Source organism: Salvelinus fontinalis, chromosome 35 (assembly GCF_029448725.1).
Source record: "Salvelinus fontinalis isolate EN_2023a chromosome 35, ASM2944872v1, whole genome shotgun sequence".
Lineage (NCBI taxonomy): Eukaryota > Metazoa > Chordata > Actinopteri > Salmoniformes > Salmonidae > Salvelinus > Salvelinus fontinalis.
The window spans coordinates 42420374-42434878 of record NC_074699.1 but is presented as its reverse complement, the minus strand read 5'-3'; the positions used below and the strand labels follow the sequence as shown (position 1 = coordinate 42434878).

General features: G+C 43.2%; 1 protein-coding gene across 1 annotated transcript in view; it reads left to right on the top strand.

Annotated features, from left to right (window-relative positions):
- The window catches only part of LOC129834916 (protein mono-ADP-ribosyltransferase PARP14-like), a 42907-nt gene extending 28654 nt beyond the window's left edge, over positions 1–14253 (top strand). The window contains exons 10-16 of the mRNA XM_055900287.1: positions 4062–4196; positions 4426–4488; positions 10705–10881; positions 11069–11275; positions 11440–11954; positions 12250–12424; positions 12979–14253. Coding sequence (XP_055756262.1) covers positions 4062–4196; positions 4426–4488; positions 10705–10881; positions 11069–11275; positions 11440–11954; positions 12250–12424; positions 12979–13262 — 1556 coding nt within the window. The 3' untranslated portion in view covers positions 13263–14253. The remainder of the gene's footprint in view (positions 1–4061; positions 4197–4425; positions 4489–10704; positions 10882–11068; positions 11276–11439; positions 11955–12249; positions 12425–12978) is intronic.
- The last annotated feature ends 252 nt before the right edge of the window (positions 14254–14505 follow it).

The following is a 14505-nucleotide window of genomic DNA, read 5'->3' as shown; positions in this document are numbered from 1 at the left end:
CAATTTGCATACCGCCCAAACAGATCCACAGATGATGCAATCTCTATTGCACTCCACACTGCCCTTTCCCACCTGGACAAAAGGACCACTTATGTGAGAATGCTGTTCATTGACTACAGCTCAGCGTTCAACACCACAGTACCCTCAAAGCTCATCACTAAGCTAAGGATCCTGGGACTAAACACCTCCCTCTGCAACTGGATCCTGGACTTCCTGACGGGCCGCCCCCAGGTGGTGAGGGTAGGTAGCAACACATCTGCCACGCTGATCCTCAACACTGGAGCTCCCCAGGGGTGCGTGCTCAGTCCCCTCCTGTACTCCCTGTTCACTCACGACTGCATGGCCAAGCACGACTCCAACACCATCATTAAGTTTGCAGACGACACAACAGTGGTAGGCCTGATCACCAACAACGACGAGACAGCCTATAGGGAGGAGGTCAGAGACCTGGTCGGTGGTGCCAGAATAACAACCTTTCTCTTAATGTAACCAAGACTAAGGAGGTGATTGTGGACTACAGGATAAGGAGGACCGAGCACTCCCCCATTCACATCGACGGGGCTGTAGTGGAGCAGGTTGAGAGCTTCAAGTTCCTTGGTGTCCACATCAATAACAAACTAGAATGGTTCAAACACACCAAGACAGTCGTGAAGAGGGCACGACAAAGCCTATTCCCCCTCAGGAAACTAAAAAGATTTGGCATGGGTCCTGAGATCCTCAAAAGGTTCTACAGCTGCAACATCGAGAGCGTCCTGACTGGTTGCATCACTGCCTGGTACGGCAATTGCTCGGCCTCTGGCCGCAAGGCACTACAGAGGGTAGTGCGTACGGCCCAGTACATCACTGGGGCTAAGCTGCCTGACATCCAGGACCTCTACACCAGGCGGTGTCAGAGGAAGGCCCTAAAAATTGTCAAAGACCACAGCCACCCCAGTCATAGACTGTTCTCTCTACTACCGCATGGCAATCGGAACCGGAGTGCCAATTCTAGGACAAAAAGGCTTCTCAACAGTTTTTACCCCAAGCCATAAGACTCCTGAACAGGTAATCAAATGGCTACCCGGACTATTTGCATTGTGTATTCCCCCCCAGCCCCTCTTTTTACGCTGCTGTTACTCTCTGTTTATCATATATGCATAGTCACTTTAACTATACATTCATGTACATACTACCTCAATTGGGCCGACGAACCAGTGCTATCGCACATTGGCTAACCGGGCTATCTGCATTGTGCCCCACCCACCACCCGCCAACCCCTCCTTTACGCTACTGCTCCTCTCTGTTCATCATATATGCATAGTCACTTTAACCATATCTACATGTACATACTACCTCAATCAGCCTGACTAACCGGTGTCTGTATGTCGCCTCGCTACTGTATATAGCCTCGCTACTGTACATAGCCTGTCTTTTTACTGTTGTTTTATTTCTTTACCTACCTATTGTTCACCTAATACCGTTTTTGCACTATTGGTTAGAGCCTGTAAGTAAGCATTTCACTGTAAGGTCTACACCTGTTGTTTTCAGCACACGTGACAAATTGACTTTGATTTGGAATTGTAAAACGGTTTATATAATTTTTGCTTGACATTATCACTTTGGCTATTCTTAATTCTTGCCTAATATGTTGGCATGCATATACTGTATATATATTTTTACCAATTCTAATATGTTGAATAATGTGACAAGTATATTGCATTGAATCATACAGTGTGATAAAAATGAAAAGTGTAACTTTTATAATATTACCTTTATATCAACACACTCGTCAATCCCGTTGTACAACTCTAAATCGCTTTGGCCCAGTAGGCTAAGCATCAAGTCACTTGCTGATAATGTTGCATAAAACATTTGAAAGGTTTATCATTTTCACTGAACACAATAAAAGTGAACATAGGCTCTATACTTTCAATTGCCCAACTTATAGGACCAATTTAGGCATTTAAAATAATAATAACGTGCCCTCCAGAGGGATAACTTCAAATAACATGATGTACATGAATGAAATAGTTGAAATAAAAATATGTGATTATATAAAGTATTAGCCTAGTGGTTATAAGTATTTTGGCATATGTTGTGAATTACGCCTCATGTGAAATCATTCTCAAAAGCGCAAGAGATACTGTTGCGTGGAGGCCTAGAATATTTATGGTTGATCATATAGAAATATAAAAAAATGATTTCAACGACTCCAAAGCAATTTTCTGAGTATGGCGTAGGAGCCTCTGACTCGCTTCCTTTGTCTATTATGAAGACACTTGTTGGTAACTGTCGACGGGTCAGGACAGCTCTGGAGGTCTAATTAAAGGTTTGTGTCTAAAGAGGTTTCATGCATAGCTTTCATATCTACCCATAAGAGTAGGAGAAAAATATCTCTACTCATTTTCCACTCTGGGACACTTTACATTTTAATACAGTTTCTCTGAAAGGTAATAATTTATATATGTTGGATTCCCGTCACCATCTTAACCAAAGATCTAAGTTAAAGAATAGGACTAAGCCAGTGGCACAGATGGAACTATCCAAGTGGTAGGTACATCTCCAAGCGGTAGGTACACAATTCAATATCACTTTTGTAATACAGTAACTAGCCTATTAAGTCGTTGACAAGTTAACAAATTATATATGGGATTCACGTTTCCAACTCAACCAAAGATCTAAGTTAAAGAATAGGACTAAGCCAGATGAAACGATCCAAGAAGTAGATACATTTCCTTCAAATGTTGATATTTCTTTGTGTAACAACCAAAGGCAATTCAAAATTACTTTTATGATAACATTCAGGCTATTTACTGTATCTTCCAAACATATGTAACAGTATTTATTCAACCTTAAAATGAGCAAAATATCCATGGCCTCATTTTGGGGTTACTTTAACTTTTTTATTTAACTAGTCAAGTTAAGAACAAATTCTTATTTACAATGATGGCCTACGCCCCCGGGCAAGCCCTCCCCTAACCCGGACAATGCTGAGCCAATTGTGCGCTGCCCTATAGCACTCCCAATCACGGCTGGTTGTGACATAGCCTTGGAACGAACCAGGGTCTGTAGTGATGCCTCTAGCACTGCATTGCAGTCCCTTAGAGACCACTATGCCACTCGGGAGGCCCTCATACATAGCTTTGACAAAGTTCTTAGAGAGTGTGTATGTTCAGGACAACATGCCAAGCTGGCAGGTCTGTGGAGATCTTCACAATTACTATAATAATCTGTGCAGAATATTAAACAGCATTGACCATCATGTAACCTCAACTGCAATTCAGTTCATTTGGCTATCAGTGATAACACATTCAGTTGTTGTATAAATAAACAAAACATCTGACATTTCTTTTCCATTTTGAACTTTGTTGTGCTTGTAAATGGTTGAAAGCACAGTAATAGCACATTTGGGAATTCAACAAACATTTAGCTGTCTTTTTGAATGGGTGAATATATTTTAGGTTGTAATCTCATTTATCAACGTCTCAACCAAATATCACCCAATTGTCATATTGAAATGACATAGTGTGCCCAGTGGGTAGTTCATGGTCCAGGAGAGACATGAGCATTTTGGATTTGTTTCAATAGCCACCGCTAACATTAGCCACTGCTAACCAAAAAACAACCGTGTCCAACAAATTAATTTATTTTATTTTATGTAATCTGAATTTGGTCATCAACTTTGAGCTTGCCCCTTTTTGCATAGCAGTGTTAGCCCAAGTTAGCAGTGGCTATTTCAACAAATCCGAACCATGTATGACAGTTTCTCTGTGGATGACAGACTCCGTTCAGGGTAAATGCAACAGAGGTAAGTTTAAAAAAGTGAAGATATCCTTTAATGTTATTGTTGTTTCATAGTTATGGTGACCTGAATTATAATACATTAGGGCCAGAGTGTTTCTTGACCTTGTGAGCTAACCAGGAAAAATGTATCCTAGTTGATAGTTATTCAGCCAACATAATTTATTATGGTTATTGCTACATACTCCGTGCTTCATGCTGTCTTTGCAACTTCCTATTACTGCCAGGTCACTGCCATCATTTTGATGGTCCATAGCTTGACTTTTATTCTCAACTGCTAGGTTCTTCCTCAAGTTCAGCAATGTATGAGATAAAGATGTCAGGAGTGGTTGTACAGGCCGTCACAGGGGACATTACCAAAGAGACTACGGATGTCATTGTCAACTCTTCCAACTCCTCCTTCAGCCTCAAGTCAGGTACTCTTACCTCTATTTAAGATCATACACTTGGAAACATAGCAAATAATAGCAAACACAAAGGTAGATATGGTTTAGTTTTGGATTCAAAAATATTATTGCCATATAACTGATAGAGTATCAAACCTGACATGTCTGCACAACTGAATATTGTATTAACCCATTGAGCTAGCTTTAGCCGGGCATATTTTAAATCAAAATGAAATATCCCTTCTGTACACCACTCCAGGGGTGTCTAAAGCCATTCTGGACGCAGCTGGTCCGACTGTGGAGACTGAATGCCAACGACTCGGTAAGAGCCTCTAACCCTGACATCATAACACAAGATATGACAATCACAGGGTTACACTATACTTCGCTTTCATCTGGGTATTTTCCTCCTCCTGGTTTACCAGTGGTAAACAACATCAACATCAACTTAGAAAGCAGAATCACATGTCCTGGGGTGGCCTAGCTAGCTGTCTAGTGCTCCTACACAATCAGGCAATCAAACACAATGTTTACCTCTGCCCTCTCCCAGTTCGGTGATACATTTTGAGGGAATCATGGGCAGAATGGTTTTGGTGGTGCGCGGGACTTTCTCGTTCAAACAAATGACTAGCAACAGCTACAAACCAAAACCATGGTTTGTATTATGAAACCTTAACTATGCTACATACAGTGTCGGTGGCGTTTATCGTGAGAAGCTTGCTAACATTAACCACTAAAATGGCTAACTGGCATAAACAGCTAATCTAGCTAGATTGATACATTACAACATTACATTACAACCAAAGAGAGTGAACATGAACAGTTCCAGGAACTGTCACTCCAATTGAAATCCCCCAATCACACTTGTAGGCGATGTTGGTGACGTAACCTAGCAAAGCTCATGCGCAGAAACATATCATTGGGTCTAATGTTTGGCCACAAAACATATTGCATTTAACAAACAGTTACATGACCTACATCATGTGTCACGTTCTGAACTTAGTTCCTTTTTTATGTCTTTATTTTGGTTTGGTCAGGGCGTGAGTTGGGGTGGGCATTCTATGTTGTTTTTCTATGTTTGTATTTCTGTGTTTGGCCTGGTATGGTTCTCAATCAGAGGCAGCTGTCGATCGTTGTCTCTGATTGAGAATCATACTTAGGTAGCCTGTTTTCCCACTTTGGGTTGTGGGTAGTTGTTTTCTGTGTCTGTCCATACAGAACGGTTTCAGTCTCGGTCATTCTCTTTTTGTTTTGTCATTCAGTGTTCAGTTGTTTTCATTAAAATGGACACTTACCACGCTGCACATTGGTCCGATCTTTCATACTCGTCATTAGACTAGACGTTCCAAGACGGCGTAGCAGTGTAGACGTCTTTGTCCTGTCGTGTCCCGTGTCCCTTGTATATATCTTTTTACATCTTTTTCTTCGCATATCTTTTAAAAATACTTTCTTAAACCTCAACTTCTAAATACTCTCCTGCAACCCGCCTCACCCAATGTGGCGTGGATCTGCTTTTTTTTCTAAAGTATTTCTATTTACTTCTGATCTGGAATCCATCTACTGAAGATAGCCAGCTAACTGCCTACCAGCTATCAGTTAGCAAATCATTGCTAGCGGTCATCAGCTAACCTTTAGCTCGGAAAGCTCTCGCTAGTTCGAACAACGTGACTAAAACCAGAGCATAACGGACCTATTTCTCTCCATATCCCTGGATTCCTACCGCAAACTCTGAACATTTTCATCTGGATCTTCGCAACTAGCTAACCACAATCCCGGGTGACCACTCCTGGCTAGCGTTTCCATCCCGGAGCAGGCACCAATTAGCCTGAAGCTAATTAGCTAGCCTGAAGCAAATTAGCCTGAAGCTAATTGGCTAGGGCTCCTGTGCTACCACTGAAGCCCACTCCTGGGCTACAAGACTCGGACCCATTTACTGCCGGTACGGAGCACGGAACCCCGCCTATCCTCTACGGCTGGAATACCGACATAATCTGCCCGGGGACTCCAACAGGCCCCTCAGGCGTGACGCCCGCTGAAGGCCCATTCTGCTAACCTACTAGGCCTGTTAGCTACCTAGAGCTACCTTGAACCCTACTAATTCCACGACTGGTCTATCGACGTCACCGCACGAAGAGGCAAAAACAGACTTCCCCCCCATCGCGACGTCCCCCAAAGGCTAACTTGCCTGCCCCGGTCTGCTAACTGCTAGCTTATCTTGCAGCTAGCGCAGCCAGGAAGCTAGCACCAGTTAGCAAACACAATTCTACAATTCACAACCTCTCTTTCGCCATCGCTATCCGGCTTGGATTCTCTGTCGACACGACCACGTCTGGTTTGCAGACGTGCCCTCAACCGGTGCCCTCAACCGGCCTCCGTCTGAGCAGACCCCCTCCGTCTGAGCAGACCACCCCCCCGGGCTACTAACTTTAAACGCGTGCTAGCTTAGTGGAGGCCTCACTACTCCATCTACGGCTGCCCCCTGGACACTATGATCACTTGGCTACATAGCTGATGCCTGCTTGACTGTCCATTAATTCATGGTACTCCATTCTGTTTATTTGTGTTTTATCTGTCGGCTCTGTGCCTTAACTCAGGATCTGTGTGTAGTTAATCCGACCCTCTCTGCCCAGTCGTCGCCATTTTTACCTTCTGTTGCTGTGTTAGCTGACTAGCTGCTGTTATTTCACCTGCTGTTTTAGCTAGCTCTCCCAATCATGACCTGCAATCACTTTATGCCTTATTGCATGTCTCTCTCTAATATCAATATGCCTTGCATACTGTTGTTCAGGCTAGTTATCATTGTTTTGGTTTGCAATGGACCCCGTAGTTCCACTCTCCGTACCTCTGATACCTCCTTTGTCCCACCCCCCACACATGCGGTGACCTCACCCATTGAGACCAGCATGTCCAGAGATACAACCTCTCTTATCATCACCCAGTGCCTGGGCTTGCCTCCGCTGTACCCGTGCCCCACCATACCCTGGTCTGCACATTATGCCCAGAATCTATTCTACCACGCCCATAAATCTGCTCCTTTTATTCCTTGTCCCCAACGCTCTAGGCGACCAGTTTTGATAGCCTTTAGCCGCACCCTCATCCTACTACTCCTCTGTTCCTCGGGTGATGTGGAGGTAAACCCAGGCCCTGCATGTCCCCAGTCACCCTCATTTGTTGACTTCTGTGATCGAAAAAGCCTTGGCCTCATGCATGTCAACATCAGAAGCCTCCTCCCCAAGTTTGCCTTACTCACCGCTTTAGCACACTCTGCCAACCCTGATGTCCTTGCCGTGTCTGAATCCTGGCTTAGGAAGGCCACCAAAAACTCTGAGATTTCCATACCCAACTATAACACTTTCCGTCAAGATAGAACTGCCAAAGGGGGAGGAGTTGCAATCTACTGCAGAGATAGCCTGCAAAGTTCTGTCATACTTTCCAAGTCTATGCCCAAACAGTTCGAACTTCTAATTTTAAAAATTAATCTCTCCAGAAATAAATCTCTCACTGTTGCCGCCTGCTACCGACCCCCCTCAGCTCCCAGCTGTGCCCTGGACACCATCTGTGAATTGATCGCTCCCCATCTAGCTTCAGAGTTTGTTCTGTTAGGTGACCTAAACTGGGATATGCTTAACACCCCGGCAGTCCTACAATCTAAGCTCGATGCCCTCAATCTCACACAAATCATCAAGGAACCCACCAAGTACAACCCTAAATCCGTAAACATGGGCACCCTAATAGACATTATCCTGACCAACTTGCCCTCCAAATACACCTCTGCTGTCTTCAATCAAGATCTCAGCGATCACTGCCTCATTGCCTGTATCCGCCACGGGTCCACGGTCAAACGACCACCCCTCATCACTGTCAAACGCTCCCTGAAACACTTCTGCGAGCAGGCCTTTCTAATCGACCTGGCCCGGGTACCCTGGAAGGATATTGACCTCATCCCGTAAGTTGAGGATGCCTGGTCATTCTTTAAAAGTTACTTCCTCACCATATTAGACAAGCATGCTCCGTTCAAAAAATGCAGAACCAAGAACAGATATAGCCCTTGGTTCACTCCAGACCTGACTGCCCTCGACCAGCACAAAAACATCCTGTGGCGAACTGCAATAGCATCGAAGAGCCCCCGTGATATGCAACTGTTCAGGGAAGTCAGGAACCAATACACGCAGTCAGTCAGGAAAGCAAAGGCCAGCTTTTTCAAGCAGAAATTTGCATCCTGTAGCTCTAACTCCAAAAAGTTCTGGGATACTGTAAAGTCCATGGAAAACAAGAGCACCTCCTCCCAGCTGCCCACTGCACTGAGGCTAGATAACACGGTCACCACTGATAAGTCCGTGATAATCGAAAACTTCAACAAACATTTCTCAATGGCTGGCCATGCCTTCCACCTGGCGACTCCAACCTTGGCCAACAGCCCCGCCCCCCCCCCGCTGCTACTCGCCCAAGCCTCCCCAGCTTCTCCTTTACCCATATCCAGATAGCAGATGTTCTGAAAGAGCTGGAAAACCTGGACCCATACAAATCAGCTGGGCTTGACAATCTGGGCCCTCTATTTCTGAAACTGTCCGCTGCCATTGTCGCACCCCCTATTACCAGCCTGTTCAACCTCTCCTTCGTATCATCTGAGATCCCCAAGGATTGGAAAGCTGCCGCTGTCATCCCCCTCTTCAAAGGGGGAGACACCCTGGACCCAAACTGTTACAGACCTATATCCATCCTGCCCTGCCTAGCTAAGGTCTTCGAAAGCCAAGTCAACAAACAGATCACTGACCATCTCGAATCCCACCGTACCTTCTCCGCTGTGCAATCCGGTTTCCGAGCCGGTCACGGGTGCACCTCAGCCACGCTCAAGGTACTAAACGATATCATAACCGCCATCGATAAAAGACAATACTGTGCAGCCGTCTTCATCGACCTGGCCAAGGCTTTCGACTCTGTCAATCACCATATTCTTATCGGCAGACTCAATAGCCTCGGTTTTTCTAATGACTGCCTTGCCTGGTTCACCAACTACTTTGCAGACAGAGTTCAGTGTGTCAAATCGGAGGGCATGTTGTCCGGTCCTCTGGCAGTCTCTATGGGGGTACCACAGGGTTCAATTCTCGGGCCGACTCTTTTCTCTGTATACATCAATGATGTTGCTCTTGCTGCGGGCGATTCCCTGATCCACCTCTACGCAGACGACACCATTCTGTATACTTCCGGCCCTTCCCTGGACACTGTGCTATCTAACCTCCAAACGAGCTTCAATGCCATACAACACTCCTTCCGTGGCCTCCAACTGCTCTTAAACGCTAGTAAAACCAAATGCATGCTTTTCAACCGTTCGCTGCCTGCACCCGCACGCCCGACTAGCATCACCACCCTGGACGGTTCCGACCTAGAATATGTGGACATCTATAAGTACCTAGGTGTCTGGCTAGACTGCAAACTCTCCTTCCAGACTCATATCAAACATCTCCAATCCAAAATCAAATCTAGAGTCGGCTTTCTATTCCGGAACAAAGCCTCCTTCACTCACGCCGCCAAACTTACCCTAGTAAAACTGACTATCCTACCGATCCTCGACTTCGGCGATGTCATCTAAAAAATAGCTTCCAATACTCTACTCAGCAAACTGGATGCAGTTTATCACAGTGCCATCCGTTTTGTTACTAAAGCACCTTATACGACCCACCACTGCGACCTGTATGCCCTAGTCGGCTGGCCCTCGCTACATATTCGTCGCCAGACCCACTGGCTCCAGGTCATCTATAAGTCTATGCTAGGTAAAGCTCCGACTTATCTCAGTTCACTGGTCACGATAACACCACCCACCCGTAGCACACGTTCCAGCAGGTATATCTCACTGATCATCCCCAAAGCCAACACCTCATTTGGCCGCCTTTCCTTCCAGTTCTCTGCTGCCAGTGACTGGAACGAATTGCAAAAATCGCTGAAGTTGGAGACTTTTATTTCCCTCACCAACTTTAAACATCAGCTATCTGAGCAGCTAACCGATCGCTGCAGCTGTACATAGTCCATCTGTAAATAGCCCACCCACCCAATCTACCTACCTCATCCCCATACTGTTTTTATTTACTTTTCTGCTCTTTTGCACACCAGTATCTCTACTTGCACATCATCATCTGCTCATTTATCACTCCAGTGTTATCTGCTAAATTGTAATTATTCGCTCCTATGGCCTATTTATTGCCTACCTCCTCATGCCTTTTGCAAACACTGTATATATACTTTCTTTTTTCTACTGTGTCATTGGCTTGTTTATTGTTTATTCCATGTGTAACTCTGTATTGTTGTTTGTGTCACACTGCTATGCTTTATCTTGGCCAGGTCGCAGTTGCAAATGAGAACTTGTTCTCAACTAGCCTACCTGGTTAAATAAAGGTGAAATAAAAAAATTAAAAAAAAGATGAGGACGAGTACCTAGTTTTCTTGTCAGTCTTTCACTGTCCTATTCAACAATTATGAAATAAGCAAGAAATTATCGATTTGCTCAGTTCTTTACAATGAAATCTACAATGTATATTTTCAGGAGCCCAGCCACACGAAGGCATGATAATGACAAAGCCAGGCAACCTGCAGTGTAAGAAGATCATCCACCTGGTAATCCAGACAGACACTAAGAAGATCCAGCAGTCTGTCGAAGGTGCACTCAAAATGTGCACAAAGAATAACTTCACATCCATATCTTTACCTGCTATTGGCACGGGTAAGTTACAAAAACAGAGGAGGGAAAGAGAATGTGAGGTACTGAAAGGAGATTTTACTCTGTATGCATTAGTTAATGATTAACTTAACAGCAGACATACAGTGAGGCTGTTAAGATGTGTTCAGACTTGTTCAATCTCAAATCCATGTTTGCAATGTGTGCCAACTAAAGTGTCCTGTCATTCAAGGCCAAGGCAACATACAGCCGAGTGAAGTGGCAGACGCCATGCTGGATGCTGTTGTGGAAGTGGTGGGCAAGAAGTCCCAGAACTCCCTGAAGCTTGTCCGAATGGTCATCTTTCAGCCTGCCATGCTTAATGATTTCCACACAAGTCTGCTTAAAAAGGAAGGCACTGACGCTCAGGAAAAGGAGGGCTTCTTCCAAAATGTTTTATGTATGACATACTTCATTTTCTAAACTTTGATCTACAGTACATAATTTATGGAAAATAAAGTCAGGTTTACCATTGTACTTAATAGTAATATTTCCTGTTATTTAAACCTGTAAAGACTATTGGACTCAATATACTGTAACTAAATGATCTTCATATTCTGACAGCATTCTTTACCAGAAGGAAAGTTGATAACGCACAACAGAATGAAGTCATTGAAATTGAGAGCCAGGACATGGATCCTGCTTGCTTCCACATCTGTGGTGTGTCGCAGGCCCACGTTGATCATGCCAAGCAAGTGATCAAGGACCTGATCGTGAAAGAGCAAGACTTCAACCTCATCAATGACAAAGCCCTCTTCAGCCTATCAGAATTGGACCTGCAGAACATCTATGACATGCAGACCGCCATGGACGTGAGCATAAGTTTCCCCACATCTTCCCAAGAGGAGGCTAAACTGACCATAGAGGGTCTCAGCAAAGACGTGCTCAAGGCTTCCAATGAGATCCATGAGATGCTGAAAAAGGTCCGGCCCGAAGATACTTTTAAAGATGTCCCCCAGCACTGGGATGACATGCCAGCCAACACCCCATGTCTGTCATTCCCCATTCAACCTGAAACCCAAGAGCATATTGACGTCCTAAAACAATTTGAAGATACTTGCAAGAAGAATGTTCTAAAGGTCTCTCTTCTCCTATTTTCCATAGTAGTTACATGTATATTTATTTATTGTACAACTATCTTGTACAAGTCTCTTGATCATGGCTGGATCTGGTGAATGGAATGATTTGTACATACTCATGAATGGGTTGAAAAAGTACAATAGCCTTTTCAATTTAATTGATCTAGATAGGTGCAAGCATCACAGCTTAGCAACATTATATTAGGGCTTCTGGAACCTCTTTATGGTAGGGAAATATCTTTGTCACTGTCTAGTTAGCCAATGAATGTGTAATGCAAGGTTGTTCTTCACTCAGATTGAGAGGATCCAGAACCCAGGCCTATGGGGGGGCTTTCAGATCAAGAAGAAAGACATGGAGGTCAGGAACGGTCATCAGAACAATGAGAGGAAGCTCTTCCATGGAGCCTGCCACACAACCATAGATAAGATTAACGAGCTTGGCTTCAATCGGAGCTACGCTGGGAAAAATGGTAAGTAATGGCTAACACCAAAAGAGAAAAGCCAATAATTTGAGGTTTCTTTCTGTTTTAATGTTTGAATTCTCACACTTTCTTTTGTTTGAATTATTGCATTCTGCTCATAGAGATCTACTAGAGAGCTCATCTCCTATATTGGCAATGGCTTCTTCAGTGACAGTATGGGCAGCACCATTGAGGGCTAATTCCATTTTAAAGTATTGTCTGTTCATACATAAATTGAAAAAAGGTGCATAACACCACTGTGCTGGACAGTAAAGTCTTAAAAGCCAAGTTTGGTGATTCTCTGTCTGGAACCTGCACTTATCAAATATTTTCTCAGGATTGTAATTGATTGGCTACTTCTGGGTGTGACTATGCTAAAACAGGCCTTGGTTCAAGTGCACCCTCTATCCAACTTTATGATTCTGATCTACGTATATATTGGCATGATATTTTTGCACATTTTCTATTCAAATGCAATAAGCTTTCTCTTGCATTTACTCTACAGTCTGCAATGATTTAAAAGTTTAGAGAATTTCATAACTATTCCAAAATATTTTTTGCAGCTGCATTGTATGGAGACGGCACCTACTTTGCTGTAAATGCAAATTACTCTGCCAATGACACATACTCAAAACCGGATCCCCAAGGCCAGAAGTACATGTACCTATGTCAAGTTCTGACTGGAGATTTCACAACAGGAACACCGGGGATGAAAGTACCTCCACCTAAAATCAACTCAACTATTCAGCTTTATGACAGTGTGACAGATAGTGTATCTCCACCATCCATGTTCATAATCTTCCATGACAGTCAGGCTTATCCTGAGTACTTGATCACTTTCAAGTAGGTGTGGGCGATGTGGCCAATAAATTGTATCGATCTTTTACAACTTTTTGATCACACTGATACAGAATAAATGACATCTCAATATGTAATTAGTTATCTGTAATTTATGAGGTTTATCTGAAGTGTAATATCCAAAACCAAAATCCCACTGGGCAAAATCTGGTTGAATAAATGTTGTTTCCACATCATTTCAACCCAAAAAATCTGTGAAGATGTCTGAATCAACGTGGAAAACTGATTGGATTTGCAAAAAGAGATCAACGTAAGGGCATTTAGCCTTTTTTTCACCTAAATCCAATGACATGGTGACATTTGTTGTTGATTTCACGGTTAGTTAACAACTCAACCAAATATAATCAAAACTAGAAGTTTAACTAACGTCTGTGCCCAGTGGGATCTGCTTTATAATTCAAATGCAATTTGTTTTTTTACTTGTGACACGCTCTATATTGGAATATTCAGTCAAGTCAAACTCACAATGTTTAGATAGTAACAATTTCACCCTAGAAGGTTTTGTGTTTTTTACTGATTCCATGTCCACTTTGTTTGAATGTCTAAAACATCACCAGAACATCTAACTTCACAAAAATATTGAATCACATTCCAAGACAGCACAGATTAAGTAAAATCCTGGACTAAAAGGTTATTTAAATGGAGATTCTCCATTGAGCATGCTTTTTTAGTCCAGGACTAGGCTTAATCTCTTTCCGGGAAACCAGCCCTTAGTGTTTTCACTTGAACAGTAAGTCATCAGGTTTTGTGAAAGTTCACTTCAAGAAAGTAATCACCATTACTCAGAGAACACAATTCTTGCAAAGTGGGTCATAAACCATCGTCTTTGCCTTGTTGCATGCATATATTTGGATTATAAAGCCTTTCGGTTAATGAATAGTAAATATGGCTGTTCTGCTAAATCTTGTGATAATGCTTCTTGCTATCGGTTGGTCTACAATAAATATAAAAATAAAGTGAAAATAAATACATTGCATTAACATGCTGTTTTCCCCCCTTTTTAAATGTGTTGAGGGACCTGGCAAAGACAGGGATTATTTAGTGTGGACTGATGTGAACTACTGCTATTGTACAGAGATGGACTCCATTCAACTTAAAGAATTTGCACCGGAAATAATTTTGGTGTGGCACAGCAATACTAATGCAATCAAGACATCTTAGATTTGGTATTATTTAAATTATTTAAGGCGAAAATGTAAAAAATGGGCAAGGGGAGTGAATAATTTCACAAC